This window comes from Tursiops truncatus, chromosome 14, assembly GCF_011762595.2.
Source record: "Tursiops truncatus isolate mTurTru1 chromosome 14, mTurTru1.mat.Y, whole genome shotgun sequence".
Taxonomy (NCBI): Eukaryota; Metazoa; Chordata; class Mammalia; order Artiodactyla; family Delphinidae; genus Tursiops; species Tursiops truncatus.
Window position 1 is genome coordinate 42,881,839 of NC_047047.1, and position 27,292 is coordinate 42,909,130.

At 37.1% G+C, this 27,292-nt stretch overlaps 2 protein-coding genes across 3 annotated transcripts in view; one reads left to right on the forward strand and one right to left on the reverse strand.

Annotated features, from left to right (window-relative positions):
- Positions 1 to 15,525, reverse strand: part of CFAP36 (cilia and flagella associated protein 36) — a 32,795-nt gene extending 17,270 nt beyond the window's left edge. Inside the window, exons 1-5 of the mRNA XM_019942533.3 lie at positions 15,250 to 15,525; positions 12,320 to 12,384; positions 11,614 to 11,715; positions 4,662 to 4,776; positions 567 to 654 (exon numbers count right to left, since the gene is read on the reverse strand). Coding sequence (XP_019798092.1) covers positions 567 to 654; positions 4,662 to 4,776; positions 11,614 to 11,715; positions 12,320 to 12,384; positions 15,250 to 15,364 — 485 coding nt within the window. The 5' untranslated portion in view covers positions 15,365 to 15,525. The remainder of the gene's footprint in view (positions 1 to 566; positions 655 to 4,661; positions 4,777 to 11,613; positions 11,716 to 12,319; positions 12,385 to 15,249) is intronic.
- A 221-nt stretch (positions 15,526 to 15,746) lies between these two features.
- CCDC88A (coiled-coil domain containing 88A) overlaps positions 15,747 to 27,292 on the forward strand; it is a 195,642-nt gene continuing 184,096 nt past the window's right edge. Inside the window, exons 1-2 of one of the 2 annotated variants that reach the window (XM_073791645.1) lie at positions 15,747 to 15,846; positions 20,119 to 20,226. The gene's annotated coding sequence lies outside the window, so the exon portion shown is untranslated. Of the gene's footprint in view, positions 15,847 to 19,356; positions 20,227 to 27,292 lie in introns of those variants that run through there. The other variant, XM_033838528.2, reaches the window with a different exon arrangement.

Sequence of the window (27,292 nt, forward strand, 5' to 3'; positions counted from 1 at the left end):
CATAGGGGTCAGGGGACAACAGGCCCAAGAGGGGAAATGCCCCTTTAGTGGGCTGCACATTCCATGCCAGGCATTTGGCTGAGAATCACGTAACTGAGGCAAGAAAGAGACCAGCAAAGAGTCAGCTATTTGGTCTGTGGAGTCTGGATATTCAACCTCCTACTGTGAGACACCTGGCATAAGCCTCCTCTAATACCCAGATCCAGAAGCCAAGGAGTTTCCTGCTTATCTCAGGCCACTACAGCCCTTCCAGGCATCAGGCTGGGTCTACTGCATCTTGTTCCCATTGGTGGCTAGTTTCCTATTCCCATGATGGGAGTGGAGGAAGACCCTCCCATCTGCGCTGATCTGGTATGAGTCATCTGAAAATAATTTTTTCTGTCCATTAAGAAATGTAATATATACATAATTATAAACAAATAAAATGATAAATCATTTTCATCGTCTTTAGGAGAGAATTTAGATATTTTACTAGTTCACAGTATTTTTTTGAGTAAAAAGCACATATGCAGATAATATTGTAATATTACTAATGATCCATTCAAAAAATAATTAAAGAAGCATACCTAAGAACTTCTCTCAGGATTTTCATCTCTTCCTGTTCAAGGTCACTGACCACATCAGAACCATCTGTTAAGCAGTCAGGTAATACACCTGTTCAAAACCAAAGACCATACAGAAGAATATCAAGTCAACTGAAACACTTATTTTTCACTATTCTAGTTCATCAAGAAGTACAAATAAGTTTATTAAGATCTATAACTTTTAAAAAATGTTCTAAGCTATTATCTTTGTAACTATGGTCTTTTTAACTTTTTCTTCTTTTAGGGAATCAGCCCCACCAAAAAAGCACAATTTTACCTAGAAATGATTCTTGGTAATTATTTGTATTGCTTATTTAAAATAACAATAATAATATATGACAATAGAAATTAATTGCTTATATTTAATATAAGCAACTTATAGAATTAATATAAGCTATTTATAGAATAAATAGCTTATATTTCAGCTATTATCTTCCATAATCATACTATACAGGACATACCATTGAAATCAATAAGCTCCTAATAATGAAATTATGCTCTCAAAAGTATTCCTTAAATGGGAAAAGCGTTTACAAAACAAAATATAAAATACGTCATTAATTGAAACAGTATGTTAATCCTCTTCATTCATACTAAAACAAATGCTACTGAAAAGGGCCCCGCTTACTACATGCAGAAAAGCATGGTGCTAAGCACTTAAGGGGAATATAAAGATGAATAAAACAACCTCTGCCCTCAGAGCTTCTATTCAAATATTGGGCTAATAACTATAAACCAGGGCAGCACCAACTTTGGCCCAAGGCAAATAGTAATTCATGGCAAGCAATTTTAAGCATTGGTTTCATTTACTTTATTACCTATATCTTCCTGATAAGCAGGTAGACTGGTAATAAGTGTTCTGTTTTTATCTATAATTATTATATTCCCAAAACATTAACAGCATGTCCCCTAATTTTTACCTTCCATTTCTTTATCCATATATGACTACGGGATTTTGGATCTGCTCTAAATTAAAGTAGCTTTATTATTCTAATCCCCTGATGTTTAAATGCATTGTAAAGTAAACTTGTCATTTTGATATAACTGCAGATTCACACGCAGTTGTAAGAAACAATACAGAGAGATGCTATGCACTCTTTACCCAGTTTCCCCCAAGGGTTACATTTACAAAACTATAGTATAGTATCACAACCAGAAAATTGGTCTTAAGTGCATTTTTCCTCAGTCAAAAGCTATACAATTAGTATTCTCCTATTCACCTTTTATGGAAAATTTTAAAAACTAAGGAAAGACTAAAACAACAGTATGCAATACCTCAAAACTGTAATAAGGAAGACACTTTTATATTCTATTACAAGTTAATCACTAAAGGGATGTTGCCTATAAACTTAAATTATACATAATGGCCCATCTCTGGGAACCCTGCTTCCCAGGTAATGAGCATTAAGCTAAAATAGCTTTGTTTAGCTCACAGGAAACATTCTGACCAGGCCCATCTGTGAATGACTACAGGGAGGAAGAAATTAACACATCCCCTCCAGAAGCTGATGGGAACCAGAAAAGGTTTGACTTTACTCCCTCCCCTTTTAGTATAAAATGAGCCTGAATTCTAACTCAGGCAAGATGGTTCTTTGGGGCACTAGCCCAACAACTTGTCTCTCTATTACTGGCCTGTCGTGCAGCAAGCAGTACAAGCTTAGACTCGGTAACAAAACCATCAAAATAATGCTCTGATTTGCATCTTCCCCAAATTCTTTGATGAGGTACAACCAGAATCCAGAGAGCCTTTGAATTTTTCTCACATAAACAGTCTGCAGTTTTGAGTGCAATCAACGTTGCTCTAAGGTACTTTCCTCTGGATTTATGTTAAGTGAAATTCTTAAATACAAGTATTAAAAATTCATGGCAGAACTAAATATTAGTCTATGTTTAAATGTAAGCAAACTGTCACACCCTGTGGTTTGACAGCAGCATTATTCCACATCATTCCCCTCGTCCTTCCTTGCTAATATAAGCCACATGTGTGCAGTTACCAGGCAGCCAAGTACTTAGAGGCAGGGCCCTACCCCACCCCACAAGAGTGACTCATGATTCAAGCCAATTGCAATGGTCTCATTCCCCCTGCCAGAGGGTTTAGAAAGGCGTGTCACCCCAATCCTGACCAATAGGACCTAAGGGGAAAACTCCTAGGGGGCTTCCATGAAAGTGTTGTCTTGCTAGCAAAAAAAGATGTACAGGAAGAAACATCCCTTTTCTTCATGAGATATTAAAGTCTGCATTCGATGCAGCCAGATGCAATCATGAGAGAAGATCCTGAGAATAGCAGAGTATAAAGAGGAAACGTGTCAGAGTCCTTAATAACATCACTGAGCCACCAAATTAACCAACCCTGGACCTTTCTTCCCTCCCTTCCTCTGGACTTCTTGTTCAATTGAGATGATAATTTCCTATTGCTTAGGCCATTTTCACTGAGGTATTCTGCTAATGGCAGCCTGAGGCACCCAGCTGATACAAGCTATGTGTACCTGTTCTCTTTTAATTAAAATCTAAATGTTGGGGCTTCCCTGGTTGAGAATCTGACTGCCGATGCAGGGGACACGGGTTCGTGCCCCGGTCCGGGAAGATCCCACATGCCGCCGGGAGAGGCCACAACAGTGAGAGGCCCACGTAACACCAAAAAAAAAAAAAAAAAAAACTAAATGTTTCTGGTTAAATTGAAAACTATAGAGTACCAATATCAAGTTCACTATTTCTTTTATCAAAACTGATCCCCCTAAAATAATTTTAAATAACATGAAATAATTATTCAAATTATCCCATAGGTCAGAATAAAGCATAGCTGCAGGAAAACACAAGAGAAAAGGATTTTATGAAGCTAACTATGGTAGAGAAACAAAGAAAAAGAGACTGTTTTCCAAACTTATTTATACCAAAACAACAGCACGGTGTCATGCATCGTTCAGGGTTAGGGTGGTGCCGTCTCCAAACCACAGACAACAGCTGTCTTACCTGCTGTGAAATGAATTTAGGATTTTAGGGAATAGTTTTGATGGTGGTTGGCTCTAAAGGATATAGTCTTTACACATATCAGACAAATGAGAGTAGAACCCACAACAAAGGCCCTGCAACATTCTAATGTTTGCCCTGTAACAACAGAAGCCCTATTGTTGCATGCTCCAGACCCTTAAAAGCAAACAGTACAACTAAACTATAGCTCCCATATCTTCAAGAAACAAGCCAAAAAAAGGCCCTGCTGCCAAACCATTAGAGTTTGGCATGGTAAGGAATATCAGTGGCAATCTATTAAGCAAAGGAATACACAGGTATGAAGGTCATCGGAGTCAGAAATGGGAAACTGAGATAAGCACCTGGGGTGAAAATCAGATAGTACAAAAACAAGAAGTATGGTTAGAAACTCTGATGTTCTGAGTCAAGATGTCAAATATAGTTCAAGTGCACAGGAAGGGAAGAAAAGCAGGAAGAGCTAGAAAGAACGTGAGTTTAGGCAGAGTTAAGGAAAAAATAAAGCTAAAGGTAGTTACCAAGGGCTTTGAGTTCTGCTTTTTCTTCCACCTGATGGTGGGGTAATCCTATCTGCCCATTGCCCTAGAACAGTAGTTCTCAGTGCGGGCCCAGGACCAGCAGCTTTAGCATCAGCTAGGAACTTGCTAAAAATGCAAAGTATTAGGCCCTACCCCAGACCTACTGAATCAGAAATGGGGAGACAGCCACATGTGTTTCAACAAGCCCTCCAATGCTTCCAAGAGCTTGAGAACCACTGTCTCCTATAAAGCCAGAAGAAGAGTAGTCACCTTCTCTCGACAGTAACTGTAACTGTGACCACTCAAAAATGCTGAATTTCACAAATGCAGTGGCTGGGCAGAAAAATCAAGCTCTCTGAAACCTAAAACATTAAATCAAATTCTGGTCTGCTTTCTTTGAGATGTCAACCACTCAGTGATCAGGAAGTCTGCACTCTTGTATCTCTTAAGTCAGCCATAGACTTTCAAACTTGAAATAAATTTATTCAAGGCAGCTACATCAAGACCATATTAGTTAAAACTGCCACCAAAAAGAATGCATTTAGCACTTAGATTTCTAAATTCAATCTTTTACCATTTCTCTCTTGAATTATTCGAATGGCTTGCAGCTGCATTTCAATGTTTTTCTGGACCATCATTGCTTTAAAGATAGTAAAATCTTCTGCTGCCAGTACAGGTTGCAAAATGGCCTGTGAAAAGAAGTCAGGAAGTTAAACGAAGATTCAAGTTTTAAAACTATTTCCCAAACACTCAAATCATTTCTACTGCAAAAAGTGCATTAATTCAAGAATGCTGCATTGTTATTTATGACTAGATGACTCAAAAGGATAATTTTAAGATTTTATTCTAAAAGCCTTTAAAGTAGGTTCTCAAGAAGCTGACTCTCCCAACCCCTCCGTCCCTACCCTCCAGGAAGCTAAGGCAGACAGTGATACGTTTTCCAAATGAGCCAGTGCTGAGCAACTCGGAAAAACAACACCTGAATTGGGCTTACTTTTTAAAGTTACCACTGCAGTATCTGGATCTGTTTTTCAACCAAAATGATGATATCTATTTGGTTTAGCCTCTGTCAACCTGAAATTTACTCTTTGGTGATAAATCAGTAACTACAAAATAATCCTTGAATTAATAAAATTACCAAATTAAATAAGATTAAATGCCAAAAAAGAAAAATGAAGTCTGGAAAACAAGCATAATGTGGTAGAGTAATGTGAGAACACAACTGTAGTAGTCCTATAGGCAGAAAGTTTTATGGAAGAAATAGAGTTAGAAATTATGATAAGAAATCTTTTTCTGGATGAAACAGAAGTGTAATAAATTAAGAAAAAACAATAAAGGTATCTACCTAGAGTACCCAAATTAACACTCTCTTAGCTACAGAGAACTATTGTTATATCGAAAAGCAAACAAATTCTCAAGCTAGTCAGTAAGAAGTAGCATAAAATTGAAATGCATGAAAAGCCAAAAGAAAACACTCAGATATTATTCACCTTACTCAAATCTTATTTCAAGCTTTACATGACATTCATGGAAAAGCTGACCACAGGAATCACGCAGAGGTAACCGAGGGTGTGCTACTGTTTACCAGGTAGGCAGCAGCAATAATGTCAAAGACACACCTCAACAAATGTTCCATCAAAGAGCTCTAAACAGAGAGGAAGGAGTCCTTCCTGCAGCAACCAGCTCACATCCTAGACAAAAGCAGTACAGCAAAACAAAATAATAAAGTGTGAAAGCAGCTCTCTGTGACATTTATAAGGAGTCAACTGCAGGAAAAAAAGACGGAAAGTTTCTTTTCCTTTAAATTCACATATACTGTTCAAAAGGCCCAGGGCAGGGGATGACAAATAGGTTTCATCTATGTTTAACTGAAAGTTGCAGCCCAGGGACTTCCCTGGCAGTCCACTGGTTAAGACTTCGCCTTCCACTGCAGGGGGTGCGGGTTGGATCCCTGGTCGGGTAGCTAAAATCTCACATGCCTGGTGGCCAGAAAACCAAAACATAAAACAGAAGCAATATTGTAACGCATTCAATAAGACTTTAAAAGTGGTCCACATGAAAAAAATCTTCAAAACAAAACAAAACGAAAGTTGCAGCCCAGTGATCAGTATTAAAGACAACTGCAGCCAGCCTCTGTATTAGAGTAGTTATGTCTGGTCTGCCAGGGCTCCCTTATGGGATTACACCACCACATAACATTGTTCTGGCCTTCTTAGACTTCTTATTAGTAATATCAAGTACTCTATCCTCATCAACAAACACTTGAAGGCAGTGTGTCAACTAGAGCTATCAGCAAGTCAGTGTCTGAGCTGATCCTTAAAGTTGTAATGCAGGGCTTCTCAAACAGTGTTCTTAACCCATCTAAGAAATGCGGGAGGGCTTCCCTGGTGGCACAGTGGTTGAGAGTCCGCCTGCCGATGCAGGGGACACGGGTTCGTGCCCTGGTCCGGGAAGATCCCACATGCCGCAGAGCGGCTGGGCCCGTGAGCCATGGCTGCTGAGGTCCAGAGCCTGTGCTCCGCAACGGGAGAGACCACAACAAAGAGAGGCCCACGTACTGCAAAAAAAAAAAAACAAACAAAAAAACCCTAAACACTGACCTTACACCTTCCACAAAAAATTAACTCAAAATGGATCATAGATTTAAATGTAAAAAACAAAATCATAAAACTTCTAAAAGATGGCATAGAGCAAATCTAGATAACCTTGGCTTTTGGCAATGATTTCTTAAGATATAACACCAAAAGCACAAACAATGAAAGAAAATCAATAAATCGAACTTCATTAAAATAAAAAACTTCTGCTCTGTGAAAGACATTGTTAAGAGAATAAAGAGAAAAGCCACAAAAGAATATTTTGTGAAACATTTGCAAAACGCATATCTGATAAAGGAGATTTGTATCAAAAATATACAAAGAACTCTTACAACTCAACAATTAGAAAACAAACAACTCAATTTAAAAATGGGTAGAAGAAAACAATGAGATACCACTACATATCTATTAGAATGGCTAAAATCCAAAAAACTGACAATACCAGTGTTACTGAAGACATGGAGCAACAGGAACTCCCACTCATTGCTGGTGAAAATGCAAAATGATACAGCTACTTTAGAAGAGAGTTTGGCAGTTTCCTACAAAGCTAAAGTTAATCTTAACACATGATCCAGCAATCTTGCTCCTAGGTATTTACACAAATGAGGTGAAAATATTATGTCCATGCAAAAGCCTGAATATGAATATTTATAGTGACTTTATTCATAATTGCCAAAGACTGGAAGCCACAAAATATCCTTCAAAAGGTTACTGGATAAACAAATGGTGGTACAACCATATAATGGAATATTATTCAGCAATAAGAAGAAATGAACTATCAAACTATGAAAAAAACTTAAATTCATATTGCTTACTGAAAGAAGTCTGAAAAGGTTACATACTGTATGATGCCAATTATATAACATTCTGAAAAAAGCAAAACTAGAGAAACAGTAAAATGAACAGCAGTTGCCAGAGGTTTGGTGCAAGGATGGAAAAGATGAATATGTGGAACACAGGGGATTTTTAAGGCAGTGAAACTATTTTGTATGATACTGTAATGACGGATATATGATATTATATATTTGGCAAAATCCATGGAACTGTACAACACAAAGAGTGAACCCTAATATAAACTGTGGACTTTACTTAATAATAACATATCAGTATTGGCTCATCAACAAATACACTACACTAACTATACTTCAATTTAAAAAAAGAAAAAATATATACTACACTAATGAAAGATGTTAATAAAAAGGGACACTACATTAACTGCTCAATTTTCTATAAACATAAAACTGCTCTAAAAAATAGTCTATTAATTTTTTAAAATCTTACTAGAAGTCCCACAGATATTGTTAATTATCTTGTGTGTATTTTTTTTTTTTTTTTTTTGTGGTATGCAGGCCTCTCACTGCTGTGGCCTCTCCTGTTGCGGAGCACAGGCTCCGGACGCGCAGGCCCAGCGGCCATGGCTCACGGGCCCAGCCGCTCCGCGGCATGTGGGATCCTCCCGGACCGGGGCACGAACCCGCGTCCCCTGCATCGGCAGGCGGACTCCCAACCACTGCGCCACCAGGGAAGCCCTCTTGTGTGTATTTTTAGAAAAAGAAAATTATACCACATATAGTTATAAAGTTATACCACATAATCTTTTCAATGATACAAGTTATTGGGAAAAAAGGATAATTTTCCCAAATTACTATTATTAGAGGACAAATTTTGTGAAAGTGTTAATTTCTACCTTATAAAAGTCAAAGCAAATCAAATAAAAAACAAAAGCAAAAAACACTTTGTCTCTTGCCATATAGTCATCCCTGGCTCTTGCAATACACAGAAATCAATGATGAGCTCTATCCTCACCAAAAAAAAAATCACAAGCAATGAAAGAAGCATTTTTGTCTGCTTCAACTGAAAAACAGCATAAAATTAGAAAATCAACTGAACACAATTGAAATAATAAGTATCTCAATATTTATATATTATTATATTTTTCTGAACTCTGTAGAAAGATATCCTAATTCATGAGCATTTTTTGAGAAGCCACACATATATGACAGGAAAACATGCTCTTAAAAAGCTTTTTGTTGGGACTTCCCTGGTGGTCCAGTGGTTAAAACTCTGTGCTTCCACTAGAGGGGGTACGGGTTCCATCCCTGGTGGGGGAGGTATGATCCCGCATGCTGCACAGAGCGGGGAAGGGAGGAAGGAAGGGAGAGAGAGAGAAAGAAAGAGAAAGAAAGAAATGGAGAGAGAGAAAAGAAAGGAAAGAAAGAGAAAGAAAGGAAGGAAGGAAGGAAGGAAGGAAGGAAGGAAGGAAGGAGGGAGGGAGGAAAACCAAGAAAGCAAGAAAAGAAAGAGAGATGGTAGTTGTTGTTTTTGTTGTTTTTAAACTAGAGGTCTTCATCTGATGCACTCTTTACTACTGCTGATTTTAAAACACAAAGAGTATGCCAGGACCACTGGTCTAGGGCTAACAATGACCAAACCAGGTGAAAAGAATTTTGCAAGTCGGCTTTAGCAGTACAATCAATGAGAGGGGAGCTGGCAGCTGTTCTAAAAAATCAAAATCAAACCAAACAGACCAAAACAAAATGAAAAGTACCTCCTAAACTACTCTAGGCAAGCAATTGGTTTCTTGAATTCATTCTTAGGCACTCTATATTAGCATAATGGAATCAGCATTCTGACCTTTATTTACAAAGATTAGATTATTGCTGCAAAGCAGTAAATAGCATGCTTTGGGCTGTTTTTCTGATTAACAGTGATGGCCTTGTGCTGATTCAATCATGTTGCCTTCAGAATCCGGGGCTAAGAGTTTGCTCCAGAAGAGAATAAAGCTAACTAGTCCACATGGGGATTGAACACATGACCCTGGCCTAATTAGCACCCTGCTAATCAACCACCAAAAAAGCTACCTTTAATTAAGAGGTGCTTCCATTTATAGACCACCTTATATGTGTCAGGTATTGTGCTAAATGCTTTATGAACATTTATGAACATTTTCGCTCAAATTTCACAAAAACCTTTCAAAGTAGATACTATTCCTATTTTATAGATATAGAAACTGAGAATCAGAATGGATAAGGAAAACTGTAAAACAACTTTGCCCGTGGTAAATGAAAATAAACAAAAGATCTGGGACTCAAATCCAGGTCTGTCTGTGTCAAAAGGCTTGCCTCCTTGTACACAACAAGGCTGTACTACCAATCAACTCCAAATCAAAAGGTGTTGTATAACTCAGCAAAAGAGAAGGATGTGTTACTATTGATCTGAAAACAGTATTTTAAAATTCTGAACATCTTCATTCAAAAATAATTTAAAGTTATCCTGATAATGAAAACAAAAGACGGATGTGACTACTATTACTATGAACATCTTTTTTCACAAAGTAATTCAGATTCATTCATAATAATTTAATTAAGAGGCTGACAAATATTAACCTAAGCAGAAAATATTCCTGGAAAACAAAGAAAATAAAAACAAATACCAATGCCTTAAATTTAAATACTAGTTAATAATTTTCAATAAATTCTTCAAGTCAAACAGATGTGTAAGAAACTATAATTCAAGGCAGTCGAATTGAATTGAAAATGTAAGAGTGCTCAGTGAGGTAGAATAAGTGCTAGTCTGACTAGAGGGATCAGGAAAGTTGCATTTCAGCACACCCTGATGATGAGATGGATTTCTCTGGCTAAGGAAAGGATGGAGGGAGGAGGAGGTGGGAGCTGAACATTCCAGGTTAAGGGACTACCATGAGCAAAGCCAGGCACATGGATGCTTACAAGAGCAAGTGGCCAGAACTACTAGAGTATGTAATGTGTTGGAGAACGACAGCAGGAGAAGGTTGAAAATAATAATTTCAGGTCACATCATAGACAATCCTCACTAAACTATAAGGAATTATAGTTTATTTGGTAAACTATATTTGGTAGTAACATACCCCTATACTCAATCTCTGAGCAAGGGCTCTCACTTGGAGCGCCTGGGCTGGTATCCTGGCTTTGTTACTTGGCTGTGGACTTTGCACTAGTTCCTTAATATATCTGTGCATTAGTTTTCTCATTTCTAAATGGAAGTAAAATAGTACCAATTTCTTAAGGATTGTCAGGAAGATTCAATGAGATAATACATGCCAATTGCTTAAAACAGCAGCTAGGGACTTCCCTGGTGGTGCAGTGGTTAAGAATCCGCCTGCCAATGCAGGGGACACGGGTTCGATCCCTGGTCTGGGAAGATCCTACATGCCACAGAGCAGCTAAGCCCGCATGTCACAACTACTGAGCCTGTGCTCTAGAGTCTGCGAGCCACAACTACTGAGCCTGCATGTCACAACTACTGAAGCCTGTGCGCCTAGATCCCATGCTCCACAACAAGAGAAGCCATCACAATGAGAAGCCCACACACCACAACGAAGAGCAGCCCCCGCTCACCGCAACTAGAGAAAGCCCACACGCAGCAACGAAGACCCAATGCAGCCAAGAATAAATAAATAAAGACCTTGGTGAAAATGAAAAATGTTTTAAAAAAAAACAAAAAACAGCAGCTAGCATGAGCCGTCAGTAAATATTAGTTATAAATACACATAAGACCTACTTCAATCCAGCACTGCAGAACTAATGAGACAATAAAATTAGTTCTAAGAGAAGGAAGCCGAGGAACTGTGCGCTATGTATCTGCTAAGATTAGAAACCGGGCAACTGCAAAATTGTCCGAGATCTATATAAATAAAACAGTAGTTTGCATAAAGCTTGTGATCTAGTATAGTCCTGAGTTCAGAAAGTTCCTTTTTAATAGCATCAGTTCATTATGTCTCAAATGATCATTTCTCAAGGTTGTTATAAAAAAGAACCCATATGTGACAAATTGGCTTTTCACTCTTACAATGTCTAGAATATTATACTTTGACAATCAAACATAGCAAATTTAAGTGACATCTGAGCATTTTTGTTAAAAGTATATATTAGCAGAATAAAAAAAAAAAAAAACCTGTGATGTATGGGTCTTTGCAAGAGGAGAAGTGCATGCTTCTTGAAATTGATCTTCATTAATTCCAATTTCTTTAAGGTAACTTTCTAACAGCTTTTCAACCTAAAAATAGAAAGTTTAATTTTTTTTTGTAATTTACATAGAAAAATTCCAAATTTTACATTGAGTTTAGAAAACTATAATCAAATGCTTGCTTGCAATTATTAATCTACATAAAATTATATTATATGGCAGTGACAATGTCTTTCACCGAAAAAACAAACAAAAAGTGAAAATTTTTGCAGAGAATCAAATAAAATTTTATTTACTCTCCCAGAAATCACTGAAGTCACAATTATGAAGTTTGTTGTGGTATAACTCTTCTGCTACCCAGAGGCATTCCTTAAAATCTCAAGACAACATGGCTAAATTAATAATTAACACTCCCCTGGATGTATCAGCAGAAGAATAAGAATAAAATTTAAATACCGGATGCAAGATCCCTTAAAATAGTTGTCCTAAATCTATTTCTTACATTCTACAGTCATAAGGATTGATTGAGATGCACAGAGAACGCTTGGAGTCTAATGCAACTGGTAGTACTATTAGGGTAGATTGGAATTTTTTAATTAAAGAATTTTAATGGAAAAATCCATTTTTAAAATTCAGAACATCTTGAATTAACATTATTCTAATTACATTTAAAATCAGGTAAAAAAATACTCACTAGTTCTTTGTACTCCTGATGAATCTCCGTATAGGTCAATTTGCTTTCTTCTTCATCATCAAAAACTAAATTTAAAAGAAAAATATTGCATAGTGTAAAAAAACAAGTCATTTCATTAATGCAAATATCAAAGTCCACTCTAGTTGTCTTACAAATAGAACTCTCAGTCTTATAAACCAGCTCTTCTGCTTTAAATTCTTGGGATTAAAAAAAGATGTGTGTGTGTGTGTGTGTGTGTGTGTGTGTGTGTGTGTGTGTGTGTGTGTGTGTGTGTGTGTGTGTGTGTGTATAGTGTTAGTTGTAAACAAGTTTTTTTTCCTACTTAAAATCTACTTCATATGGAAGATGAACACTAATTTGCTACTTTTCAATCAAGAATATAAGGCAACAATTTCTTTATAAACTTTAAATGGAACATTATTGTTGATAGTTTTTAAATAATTCCTTTTACAACAGGTTCCAGATTATTTTATCATACTGGAACTTTGCTGATCCAAATTTTACTGAAAGTTACTCGGCCTTCTTTATTACATATAAATCAATAATGAAATAAAAATAAATAAAAACAAATGTTTACTGAATGATCATATGTGTGAAACAATGTAGATTAGAAAGATATATATTCCCTCAAGAAGCTACAATGTGATTAAGGAAAGAAGACAAACTCATGAATTATAAGCAATAAACCCCCTTTTTATAATATTCCCCCCAAATGATCTTTCTAAAATGCAAAACTAACTTCTGTAATTTTCTATTTAAAACTCTTCAATTACTGCTCTTTGCCTAGAGAATAAATCCAAAATACTTAGAAGACCAGACAAAACCCTCCAAGACTGGATCCCAAATCTCAACTCCCACCACTCCAAAACCCAAACTTTGCACTCTTAACAATACACAATTACTTGGAATACTGACAAATGTAACACAAAAAGACAAAATAAACCCATGCCTTTGCTCAAGCCCTTAGATCTCTTTGCCTTTACCTGGCCCCCCTTCTCTCAACAATTCTCCAAAATATTGCAAGTGGCACATTTTCCATGATCTGCTACCCACTCCCAACTCCTAGGCTAGTTAGAGTACTTCCTCTGAACTCTTAAAATACACAGCACCATGTGCCTACCCTTATTATAACACCTGCCAATTTACATTTAAATTCCATTTACCTGCCAAATTGCAAACTTCTCAAGCACAAGGATTTGTTTTATTCATCTTTCTATCCTCAGCTTCTGGCCAAACGACACTCAATACATTTTGAAATAAAGGCTGATATTACATAGTAGTACAAAACTAATTTTTAAATTATCTGAGGTGATGAATAGCACATTGACAACCCAAAGTCAGTGAAATATAAACATTATTATTTCAAGTGTCACTGGGATGTTACTTCCATTTCTCCTGGCATCTGCTCTATATAACACTGGGCATACATGCAATGTAGCAGCTACTAAAGCTGTTTTCAGTTAATTTTGAAGCCAGATTACTACATTACATGTTTATAAGGCTGAGGATTACTGTTTCCCTGTAAAATTACACAATCAGGTGTGTTACAACTGAGATGCAGCCACTTTTGACATCTGGGGATAAAAGGAACGATGCTTTATTTTTTTTTTTTTTCCATTTCAGCATTTAGTTTCATTCAGTAGGGTAAATGGAATCAAAAGGTGACATAATTTCCTTTTTCTCCTAAAGGAGGTCAGAATACCACCACATGCTTCATAAGTCTCATAATAGCATTTTAAATTCTTAAAAAGAGCAGAAATAAAAGTTATTTTGAACTTATTTTAAAAATTACCTGTAAGAACAATACTTAATAAATACTATTTGAATTTTGCTCATGGCAATGAGAATGTAATGAAAAGATTCAGTGGTCAAAGTAAATTTCCTCTTTACCGGCTTCATGGAACCTTAGGGCTGAAAGGACTCTTAAAAGATCATCCAGGATAACCAACCATTTGATAGTTGAATTCCCCTCTATAATAACTCCATTAAGTTGTTGTCAGATTCATTCAAACACTGCTAGTGGCTGGGGAACTCATTACCTCCTGAGGCAGGCTAATTTATCTGGGATACTCTCTGTTATGAAGTACTTCCTTCACAGAAATTTGTTCCCCTCCAGCTTGTACCCACTGACCCTAGCTCTATCTCACTGAAGCTTACAAAAACAAGTCTAATCCCTCCAACATAAGACAGATGTTCAAACGATTAATGGATATGACTACCCTTAAAGTCTTGGCCAGCTAAACAACTGCAACAACAGCCTGGAATTATTCATATGACATCGTTTGTGGTTCCTTTTCCATGAATGGGCTCCAATTTGTCTCTAAGAACTGAATGCAGGACTCCAAAGCGTGAACTGATCAGAACCTAGAGGTATCCTTTCCTCACAGGAAATGTTATGACACGGTTACATAACTCATTTGTTGTAAGATACCCTCCATTTTTGGTATAACCGAGAGTCAGAGAACTCAAAAAAGGGAATACAGGCCACCGAGATCACCGGCTCTGGGCCTGCTGGAGTAATCACACACCCCTCGCCCACCCACTTTTCGGTCAACTGTTGGGATCAGAAGGAACTCAGAAGCAAACTGACGTCTCCCCTCCCAAGTCACTGGGGAAGTTGTCGAAGAAACCCACACAAACAGTGCACCTGCCCAGGGCAGAAAGGTGCAGGATGGGGTGAGAGACCCAACATAGGATTAAAGTCTGATGTTTTTCGGATGTGTGCTTGGGCCCAGGGGGAAAGGTATCTCGGTCCTCGTTTTCATTTCCGTGAAGGAAAGGACCGGCGCAGTGACAGCAACACATCCTAAAAAACAGCTCTAAACCTGGCAGACAGGAGTGGAGACCGGGGAGATGAAAGGCAGTTTGTGGAGAGGCTGTTGGTGTGAGAGAGGTGAGAAAGGATTGACGATTCGGGATCTGAATTTTACCTTCACATTTCTGCTCCACAAAGTCCAAGATGGGGATGGACCAGTCCGGGCCCCTCAGAAACCCCGCGATGCTCTCCACTACCCATTCCACCTCGTCCTCTTCTTCCGCAGCCATTCCGCCCTCGAGGGCCGCCGCGGAAGCCTAGGCCAGACCCCCGGAGCCTGGAAGGCCTTTCGGCCGCAGGGAACCGAGAGGAAATGGGAAGACAAGTTGCCCCCGCAGTCTCGCAGTCACCTGGATGAAAGCTACAAACCAGTTAACGTAAAACGGTCGCTATGGCAACCCGCGTAGCCGCCCCTAGAAGCCGCCCGGAAGTGAAGCCAGCTTCCGCGGAGCTAGCGCGTCCTGGAGAGAGGTATTTGAAGAACTCTTCCGATTGGCTGGAAAGGAACAGTATTGAGTCGAAAGGTAGCCTTCAGCCCATTGGCCCGGAGCTGCTGGGTCAGAGAGCAGGAGTGTAGCCATTGGCTGGAAGTCCTGGAAAGAATCTCAGCGTTCCCTCTAGATAAATGCGTGAGACCAAGGCTTAGAAATGGCGCTGGGAAGGCGAATCGCACCTGGACTATGACTGAAAATTTTAAAGGCTTCAGTACACGGTTGTATCCCCACCACTCAGTCCCGAACATTTTCAGACCCGCTGGCCCAGAAACGTTTGCAATTAAAAGGTTGTTTGAAAATACAAACCTGAGCAAAGTAGCTCTGTAAGACTTGCTGATTCGCTCTGCAGTCAGTTTGCATCCTGTAGCAGAAGGCGGGCCTTTAAACTTTCCTGCGCAGATAGAAATAACTAGAATTGACCTTTTCAAGAGCAAAATCAAAGTAAATGTTCCTTTAAATAAATGTCTAGGTAACCAACCCTTTTGTTAAGTAACACCAACTCTACTTTTAGATTGGGGTTATTTGTGGAATGGGTCTTCAAAGGTCATTGTCAGGGTACTTGGCATCCCAAAATATTTTCAAACAACCTTATATGTATTTACATAAATGGGGTCATATTGTATGTACAGTTATGAAACTGTTCACTTAATATTTGATCATCTTTTCATATAAACATAAAACTATCATTTCTGTATAGCTTCATGGTATTCAATAAAATACCGTTTCGTTATTTTTATTTCTTGTATATACACACAGTATCTTACTTGGATGCATAGATGTCATTAGTGTGCAGGGTTTTTTTTCCCTCCGTGGTGTGGATATACCATGCCATTTTTCCCTTCTACAAACTGCTAAAATGAACATCTGTGTGTCTCTAAGAACTGTTGGTTTATTGACTATTCCAAAGGATAGATTCTACCAGATTTGCTAAATGAAAGACTATATATACTTTGATTTGTGTGACCAATTCTCAATAGCTAGGTTAAATTACTTCGATTTCTCAAATTTATAAACAATTCTGTAATGAACATACTTGCACATGTTTTTCAACTCTAGTCTCATTATTTACTTTGAATAAATTCCCAAAGGAAAGATTACCGAACCTATTTTTAAAAGCCTTTTTGAAAAATATCTTTACCAATCCACTAGGTTAAAGATGATACATAGTTTTAATTTGCATTTTTAAATTTGAATTTGAGCTTTATTTCATATTGATTAGCCTTTGTGTTTCTTTCTATGTTACTTTTTCATACCTTTTGACCATTTCTTCTTGGGATTTATTTTTCTTATTGATTTGAAAGAGCTTTTTATACATTAGTATAAGAATTTTAACTCTGTCACATGTTGCAGTGACATGTTTGTAATTTGTCTTTTAGTTCACTGTGTCTTTTGCCATATAGAAGTTTTACATTTTTTATGTAAATGATAGCCGATAAGTTATCTTCCTTAGTGGTTAGCCATGCTCCAGGTACCACTTACTGGAAATGGGTGTGGTAAGTGTGGGGGGTTTTGAGTTACTGAGAAGAGGTAAAAGGAGAGAAGGACATCATCATTTTGGAGCTAAAATATTGTGACACCAGAAGGGGATTACTGTGGCTTCTTGTTCTCCTTTTCTGTCTTCTAAACCAGCTTAAAAGAGAAATACTCCTTTTCTGCCAGTTTCCTTTCTTCATGAGGAAGTTACTTGTCAGGTTTCTAATGAGCGTGAAGGCCACCAAGTGCTATCCAACTGCACTCAGCATTACCTGGCCTTAGGGTCTTTATCTTTAGTCTCTTGGGAGTGCTTTCCAATTCCACTGGAAGCAGATAATAACTGGAATGCACAAGCTCTTCTTCCGTTTATTTTCTCAGCATCATTCTTCAATGTGGCCAACGTGAATTCCCTCAGGCTTGCAAGTTTTCTCATTTATTTCAAAACATTGAATTATTTCAATTTTCTCCTCAAATGAAAGGATTTTCTTTTTATTCAGTACTTGGGACCTTTATAAGAAGGATTCTCATACAGATTTAATATAATATATTCAATATGCTTATTATGAAATAAACACAAACTCAAAAGAACAGTGCACACACTCTTAGGGCAATGCATGTGGGATGCTCTGGAGGAAGAATAAGAAAACAAGGTGGGTGTGCGTTGTGCATTTTACCATATAGCACTTTGTTCAGCCAGGTAGTGTTTTTCATGTTTTGCAGTGCTACAAAGCATGGTCCTCTCTTGAAAAATCACAACTTCTCATTTTGACCACTTTAGCTGCTATGTATGAACAAATGTTCACATTGAAGTTGTTTGTTGTAACAGAAAAGACTGAAATAGATAACATACATACCCATGTAAGCATACACACACACACACATATCTACAGTACTTTTACCATGGTGTTGATAAGAGGTTAATTAGAGAACACATAAAAATTACTTGGGACCATGCTTGGTAAGTTAGTAAATGCTCAATACATGTTAGCTATTATTATATGTAATTTAGATTCTTTTTTAACAGCTTGCATTCTCTTTATTTTGTCTCTCTTCACTGACAAGTCAGTTACGTTCTTTACTGCATTCCTACTGAAATCTCTTGCTTCTCCCCATCCCTGTATGGGAACTGGATCTCTGCCTTACTAAAGGGTTATAAAGTTCAGTCTTAACAAGATAATTACATTCCTCCAGATTTTTCAGGGACCACGTGAATAGCAACTACTTACATTTGTGTAGTAGTTCATAGTTTACAAAGAAATTTACATGTTTGACTCAGGACAACCTTAAGAGCTAAGTAAAGATGCTATTAAGATTTCCCCCATCTTACGGATGATGTGTATTAGTTTGCTAGGACGGCTGTAGCAAAGTACCACAGACTGGGTGGCTTTGTCAAAGGCTAAGAAATAGTCAAAGTAAAACCAGTGAATCACCAAAGTAGTAATTAGTTAAAGTTTATTGTACACACATCAAAAAGACAATTTGCAGACCAGGAGCTCTTAAACCAAAACATGGAATGAGGCTCAGGGGTATATTATTATAAAGCAGCTTATGTAATGAGAAAGCAGTGACCGTTTATTCTTTACAATGATTGGTTATAATATTAGAATTTTCTTAAACAATAGGGAATTTGTCAGTGATTACCTGATATCAACCTTGGGGAACAGTTCAAGTTTCACTTATGATTTCCAGAGGCATAAACAAGAAATGACCCAGGTCAAGTAGGTCTCACACAACAAACTAAATTAAGCCTTCTTTGTATGACAACTCTTTTTATTAGCTAAGGGAATTTTCAAAGCCAGTCTCCCTTTGTTTCTGATTTTAATAGCTTGAGCAACAGAATTTTATTTTCTCATAGTTCTGGAGACTAGAAGGCTGACTTCAAGGTGTCAGGAGGTTTGGTTTCTTCTAAGGCCTCTCTTCCTGGTGTCTAGATGCTGCCTTCTCACTGTGTTCACATGGTCTTCCCTCTTTACCTGTCTGTGTCCAAATTTCCTCCTCTTATAAGGACATCAGTTGAAGGGGATCAGAATGTGACACCCTAAAATATGCCACTTTGGCATATTGGTTATTTTGAGCTGAAGGCAGCTGAGAAACAGCAGATGCAGAAATAGCTCTCTGCTCTCCTCCATCTGCATAAAACAGGACATAAATTTCCCATGAGAAACCTACTTACTTTCCCTGTACCAGGCAGAGGCGAGGAGAACACTCATCACTGGAGACGAGGAGTCAATTCTGGGATGAGTCTGCATAAACAGACTCTACTAAAATAACCCTTGTCTTCCATTCAAAGATATCTTAACCACTCCTTCCCCATGTATTTACAAGTCACTTCCGCACAATTTGTCAGCCCTAGAAGCCCAAGTCCTCTTTCCTTTGTCTAGTCACTTCTCCACAGTTTATTACCCTTTGTTAAAATGGTACGTAAGCCCACAAGTCTCTCTGCTCTTTGACTTTTTTCACTTCTTTTTGGTGAAGCCTCCATGCATATAAAGTTGTAAATATTAATAAAATTGTATGCCTTCTCTCCCATCAATCTGACTTTCGTCAGTTTAATTCATAGGCCCCAATGACTAAACCTAAGAGAGTAGAAGAAAGGTTTTCTCCTTCCCTACATAGTCGTATTGGATTAGGGCCCACCCTAATGAGCTCATTTTAACTTAATAATCCCTTTTAAGGCCCCCTCTCCAAATGCAGTCAAATTTTTAGGTACTGTGGTTAGAACTTCAACATATGAATGTTGGGGGACATGATTCAGCCCATAACAGGTGGGAAAACTGAGACTGTATGAGGTCACATTTCTTGCCTGGGGTCAGCACAAAGTCAGGGCTTGCACTTCTGTGTACTTGACACTTAAGCAACAAGGTAACCTCCAATTTTAATTTTATGATATATATCACAGAAGGTTTTCCATGTTTACATGACCCCTTTTAATGTTACCTAGTGTCTTAGCTTGGGCTGCTGTGACAGAATACCATAGTCTAGGGGGCTTATAAACAACAGAAATTTCTTTTTCACAGTTCTGGAGGCTGAGAAATCCAAGATCAAGGAGTCAGCTGATTTGGTGAAGGCCCACTTCCTGATTCATAGACCACCATCATCTCTCTGTGTCCTCCCAGGTGGTAGAGGTAAGGGAGTTCACCACGGTCTCTTTATAAGGACACTAATCCCATTTATGAAGGCTCCTCATGACCTAATCACCTACCAAAGACCCCCACTTCCTAATATCATCACTTTAGGGGTTAAGATTTCAACATACAAATTTTAGCGGTACACAAGCAATTCATTTCCTTTGTGTGAACATAATACAATTTATTTAAACAATTCCGTATTTACCTAGGCTGTTTCTTGCACTGTTTTAAAAATAAATGCATCCTTGTAACTAAATCTTTGCACTAATCTTTACCACTTTGTGAAAATGAATTCCTGAAAGTGGAATTGCTAAATCATACAGCAAGCAGTTTTTAAAGACATGTACCTATGGAGTTTGGTTTTGTTTTAAGAGGAAGTATTGTGCATTCTGCAATCATCATGGTTAAATGCTAATTCTTATCCCTTTTATTATTGTTTTATATCCATGAGTCTACATGTCCCTACAAATGCACAAATATATCTCAGATACTTGGGAGATTGCTAATTTAGTCAGGGGAGGACTAGAGAAATGATTGTAAATTCCAGAGGACATAAATTCTTTAATTTCACAAATGTATCTCCAACTCCAACACAATGGTTTGCCCTAAGAGACCCACAATGAGTATTTGATGAACATGTGAATTATGACTGGAGTACATAGAGCCTCATATTTGCCTGAAAACAATCCATTTCTCTTTTCTGTTCCTGCGAGAGACAGTAAAGGTGGGGTTTTTACTGGCAGAGTGGGGGTTTTTTAACTTTAGCAAAATATGCTTGCATTCTAGATCAGATGGCTTAAAGTTATTATTAGCAATAAGCTTAAAAATACCAATGCAACAGAAGTGTCATTTTCATATGTAATTTATAGAACATATAAAACAGCTCTAATGAACTACCTAATTACTACTTCAAATGGTATGAATTCAGCTTTCAAGTAAAGAAGGGAAAAAAGGTCACTGCTTTAATCCTCTAAATTGCTTTTATTCTGGCTATAGAAAGACTTTTTAGAAGTTCTAAATTATAGTTTCTTTCCAAATAGTCTTGATTATTTGGTTTATATAACAGCAAAGGGATGGAGGAGGTTTCCATGGGTTGGCAAATAAATAATTACCTGCCATATCTTCAAATTCTCCAGTGAATCCTTAGATTTTTATTGCATTTGCAGATGTAGCATCACAGAATTTCCATTCCCTTTTCAATGTCTTATTGCTCATAATCTATAAAATGTTCAACAACTTGATTTAAAATAACAGCAAAGAAATGAAAATACAATGACTTTTCAGATTGTGACTCAGCACATACATTTGGTGTGAAATGGCATGGCTTAGAATCCTTTCTTTACTCATTGAGTGCATACTGTGTGCCAAGCACCATGCTAGAAACCAAGAGCTCCAGATACGGTACATTATAAATTCCAACTGTATGATAGTTTGCTTATTTTCATTTCATCTCTAAATGTTCAGGATCTTTGTGTGAATTACTCTTTTTCTTTCACCTCCGTTTCTTTGGTCATTAGGTTTTTTCATTGTCTTATTTGTGTATATGTAGATAATTTTGCTATATTACTTTCTTCTCTTCCCTTCTACCTTGGATTATGTGCTAAATTGACTCTTGCATTTGTCTTCCATTGTGTTTTCTTATCTATTTTCTCTTTTTCTTTTAACTACTATATTAGTGACTTTGGGGAGGATGACTAATTTATAGAACATGTTTATATGCATCTTAGATCTGCTTTTAGTTCTCTCTCTTAAAAGCAGCTATAGCCTAAATTAAATGGCCTCTAAATTTTTTTGACCAGATATTTCATCAGTAAAAAAAATTTTGAATACTCCTCTTAATATTTGAATATATATTTACTAATGACTTATGGACCTGTACATATACATATATGAATATAAACAATTGTATACTGTATAATTAAAAAAAACAAAAGTTGAAAATTGAAATTAACAAAGGATGAGATAAAAATATATAGGTTGAAATTCTAATACTTTTTCCCTGAGTGCCAATGGATAATTTTGTGGACCCACTGTGGAGGCCACTAGTTTGGACTTGATAAACTTGATAGTTTGGGCTTCTGGCATAGTAAGGAAGCCAGTGAGTGTCCTATTTGCTTTAGTCCCGTTTTGAATATCTGGGAAAGATGATAAAGAAAATTTCAAGGTTCATATTTGGAGCCCAGAACATTGAGATCAAGTCTCTCAAGCAAAAAGGGATGACAGAAGCCTCTTCCACCTTCAGAAGAGGTGGAATCAGATACCCTGACTGGGAACCATCCTGATGTCAGAGGCAGTAGGGAAGCGGGCTTAAAAATGGAATATTTTTTAAGGATGGCAGGGGAACACTCTTTTATCTATTCATTTTTAAATGTTATCTTTATTACTCCTTCTGTTGGAAAAGTCATATGGTCAGCCCTTCATATCCACGGGTTCTGCTTCCTCAGATTCAACCAAATGTGGATCAAAAGTACTTGAAAAAAAATTCCAGAAAGTTCCAAAAAGCAAAACTTGAATTTGCCACACTGGCAACTATTTTCATAGCATTTACATTGCATTAGGTATTAGGAGTAATCTGGAGATGATTTAAAATAAAGGGGGATATGTATAGGTTATATACAAATACTGCAAATACTATGCAATTTTTCATAAGAGACTTGAGCATCCACACATTTTGATATCCACAGGGGTCCTGAACCAATCCCCCATGGATACCAAAGGATGATTGTATATGTATATTGAAAAAAACTCAAACGGTATAGAACTACACAATGAAGAAAGTGAAAGTCTTCTATTTTTCCTACCACCTAAAAAAAAGTCACTGTGATTGTTTGGTTATCGGCCTCCAGATTTTTTTAATGTGCCTATTGACATATATTATTATCTTCTTTAAGCAAAATGAGGCCATTCCCATTTGTCTAACTTGCTTTTACTTCATTTTCCAAGGATCTTTCAGTATTAATACAAAGAAATTGTTCTTTCAAATGGATGCATGGTATTCCATTATACAGATGTACCTTTTTTTTAATAAGTTATTTTATTTTTAGTTATTATTTTTGGCTGCTTTGGGTCTTTGTTGCTGCGTGCGGGCTTTCTCTAGTTGAGGCAAGTGGGGGCTACTCTTTCTTGCGGTGCATGGGCTTATTGCGGTGGCTTCTTTTGTTGCAGAGCACGGGCTCCAGGCACGTGGGCTTCAGTAGTTGTGGCTCACGGGCTCAGTAGTTGTGACTCATGGGCTTAGTTGTTCTGCGGCACACGGGATCCTGCCGGACCAGGGCTCGAACACGTGTCCCCTGCATTGGCAGGCGGATTCTTAACCACTTGCGCCACCAGGGAATCCCTAGATGTACCTTTTTAAAATGAATATCTTATTCATTTATAATATTTTGCTCTTATAAACATTGCTACATTAAACATCAATGTACATGTATTTTTGCATTCTTGCCAAGTCATTTCATAAAAGAGAATTAGAATTCTGGGTGTAAGGATATGAAACATTTTTGGAACAATAAAATTTTCCATCAGTATTACCAAATTGCCCTCCAAAAGGCAATACAAACTGACACTCTCACCAAAAGATTGTGTTTATATTTCCACACCTTTTCAGCACCAGAAACGTTAGTGTTTTAGTGATTTTTTTTTAATCTGAAAGGTAAAAAAAAATTTTCTTGTTTTAATTTACCAATGTTTAATTGTTAATGAGGCTGAGGATGTTTCATACATTAATTGGCCATTTATGTTTGTGAAAGCAATAATTTTTTTAAAGAATATTACTCTTTTATTTATTTATTTTTTAATTTGGTTGCTCCGGGTCTTAGTTGCGGCAGGCGGGCTCCTTAGATGCGGCTCACCCGCTCCTTAGTTGTGGCATGTGAGTTCCTTAGTTGTGTGTGGCATGCAAACTCTAAGTTGCGGCATGCATGCGGATCTAGTTCCCTGACCAGGGATCGAACCTGGGCCCCCCGCATTGGGAGCACGGAGTCTTACCCACCGTGCCACCAAGTGAAGCCCCAAAAGCAATATTTGTTTTGTTTCTTTTTATCTTTCTATTATACAGATTTGCACATACACCAAAGAAACACCATGCTTCAACAATTACCAACATTTTTTCCAAACCCATTATGTCATTTTATATAGAGTTCTTTTACGTAAGATTGGAAGATGTCATTTAGTGCCCTTTGACTCAGGCACGCAACTCTAATTCTTTGGCTAACTAGAACAAGTGTAAACTAAAGGGTAACAGCCAACCCTAGGCATCTTGCAGCAGTGAAAACGTAGTTGCTAATTGAGGCCACCAGATGGCAGACCACGGGGAAGAAGAAAAAGGAGACGAAATCTATGCCTACCAAGACCCAGCTTCAGGATGGCCCAAAGGTTTTAGGGAACTTTGTTTCCTATTAGTAGTGCGGGGGTGGGGGGGGGGGGGGGTCGGGCAGATTAGTCAAAGGCATTGTTTTAAACCATAGTGATGTATTTAATTATCTGATAGTAATGTCATTTATTATCTGATGCATTTTATTATCAGATTAAATATCTTTTATATTTTCATTTTTTCTATGAATCTCTAGGGCTCCAAAAATAATGTTTTAATTGGAATTGCATCAGAATTATAAGTTAATTTGAAAAAAGTAAGATCCTCATACTATTTATTTTTCCCATGAAAGAACATGTTTTCCCCATTTATTTGTCTCCATTTATATCTTTCACTAAAGATTACAGTTTTCCTTATAAAGATCATGCACATCACTCATTAAAAATTTCACTTGGGAACAGGTTTATTTTACATGTATGCTAACTGGATTTTGACAATTTCATAGAAATATATTGACTTCTGCAGGGTTAATATTTACTCTGCATTCTTTTATTAAGAAATAACTATGAGTTAGTTCTTTTTAATTGCCCTGCTGTGGAATTACTTAATCTGGAAAGCATCACAAAATTCTTGTGCTTGCCTTTCTACTATTTATTTCTCTTATTTCTGTTTCATACTTCATTACATTGGCTAAAAATGGCATAAAATATGAAATATTTAATAATGATAAATAATGTATCTTTAGTATGTTTAACTGACTTTTTATTTGGAATAGACACTCATCGTGTTTATTTTAATTTTATATAGTAATATGTTTTTATTAAGAATATAAATGGATGTTGAATTTCACCTGGTGGCCTTTTAGCATCTACTGAGAGGATCATATGATTTTTCTTATTTAATCAATTGATATGGTTATTTTATTAATGCTTTCTCGTATTGTCAGCTTTCCAGTCTAAGGTAAATTCTCCTTGATTTCAATGGGTTAAAGTTTTAGTGTATTTTGAACTAGATTTGCTAGCATTTTATTTATTTTGTGTCTAACATTCATAAGTTAGGTCTGTCTAAATTTTTTTTCCGTGTCACATCTTTATTAGATTATAGTGTTGGAGCTATGTTTAGCTCATAAAAGAATTGGATAACACCCAATCATTTTCTCTGTTTTATGTTCTGGAATAAATATGTAACGATTTTTATCTATTTTATTATTATTATGTTTCTAAGGCTGATCAGAAAAGAATGCAGTTTTTTAAATTTAAATGAAAATAAACAAATGCTTGTATTAAACATGTTTTATAATTCAAAACCTTAAAGAACTGTAATAAAGGTTATTTCCCCCACCCCAACATGTTAAAGAAATGCCTGCCAAACCCATTATAAAAGATTATCTCTGTCTGAGTGTGCTGTGGGTTATACTATTACATAAAGCAGACAAAATCCTTTATTTTTCTCAGCTGTTCTGCTCAATCATGGTGAGAAAATTATGCCTAGTGATTCAGCATCTGAAATGTTATACCAAGTCAAAAGTTGCTGCCTATATATTTTTCACAATAAGCTATTGCATTTCTTAGGTGCTGGTAGATAATAATATTCCAAGGAAGTGTATTTCTTGGGGGGGAAGAAAAAGGCAGTAAAGAATTTTGACTCTTGTTTTATCTAGGTGTACATCTTGCCTCTAGAAGTAGCTCATGGCAAATAGTTATGGTAAGCTTCCAGATGAATAATATTCATAATTCATTATGGCTCTTCTGACAGATCACAGCTTTGTTCAACAGAACTCTCTGCCATGTTGGAAATGTTCTGTTTCTGTGTCCAATGTCTACTGTGGCTCTGAGGACTTGAAATGTGGCTAGTGCAAATGAGAAACTAAATTTTTATTTTTAATTAATTTAAATTTAAATAGCCACTTGTGGCTAGTGGCTACCAAACTGGACAGCCCAGCTTTCAAGGTACAAAATTTAATTAGTAGGGATACATTAAAAAATCCAGAATGTTTTCACCACTAAACATTTCCTTATTATGCATAAATAAATTTCACTTGCTGGTATTTTGACAACTGAGAATCAATATCAGTCTCTGCTCACTTCTCCAAAATTATTTACACTTGTATTTTTTTTACATCTTTATTGGAGTATAATTGCTTTACAATGGTGTGTTAGTTTCTGCTTTAAAACAAAGTGAATCAGTTATACATATACATATGTTCCCATATCTCTTCCCTCTTGCGTCTCCCTCCCTCCCACCCTCCCGATCCCACCCCTCCAGGCCGTCACAAAGCACTGAGCTGATATCCCTGTGCTATGCGGGTGTTTCCCACTAGCTATCTACCTTACGTTTGGTAGTGTATATATGTCCATGCCTCTCTCTCACTTTGTCACAGCTTACCCTTCCCCCTCCCCATATCCTCAAGTCCATTCTCTAGTAGGTTTGTCTTACCCCTAGGTTCTTCATGACATTTTTTTTTCTTAAATTCCATATGTATGTGCTAGCATACGGTATTTGTCTTTCTCTTTCTGACTTACTTCACTCTGTATGACAGACTCTAGGTCTATCCACTTCATTACAAATAGCTCAATTTCGTTTCTTTTTATGGCTGAGTAATATTCCATTGTATATATGTGCCACATCTTCTTTATCCATTCATCCGATGATGGACACTTAGGTTGTTTCCATCTCTGGGCTATTGTAAATAGAGCTGCAATGAACATTTTGGTACATGACTCTTTTTGAATTATGGTTATCTCAGGGTGTATG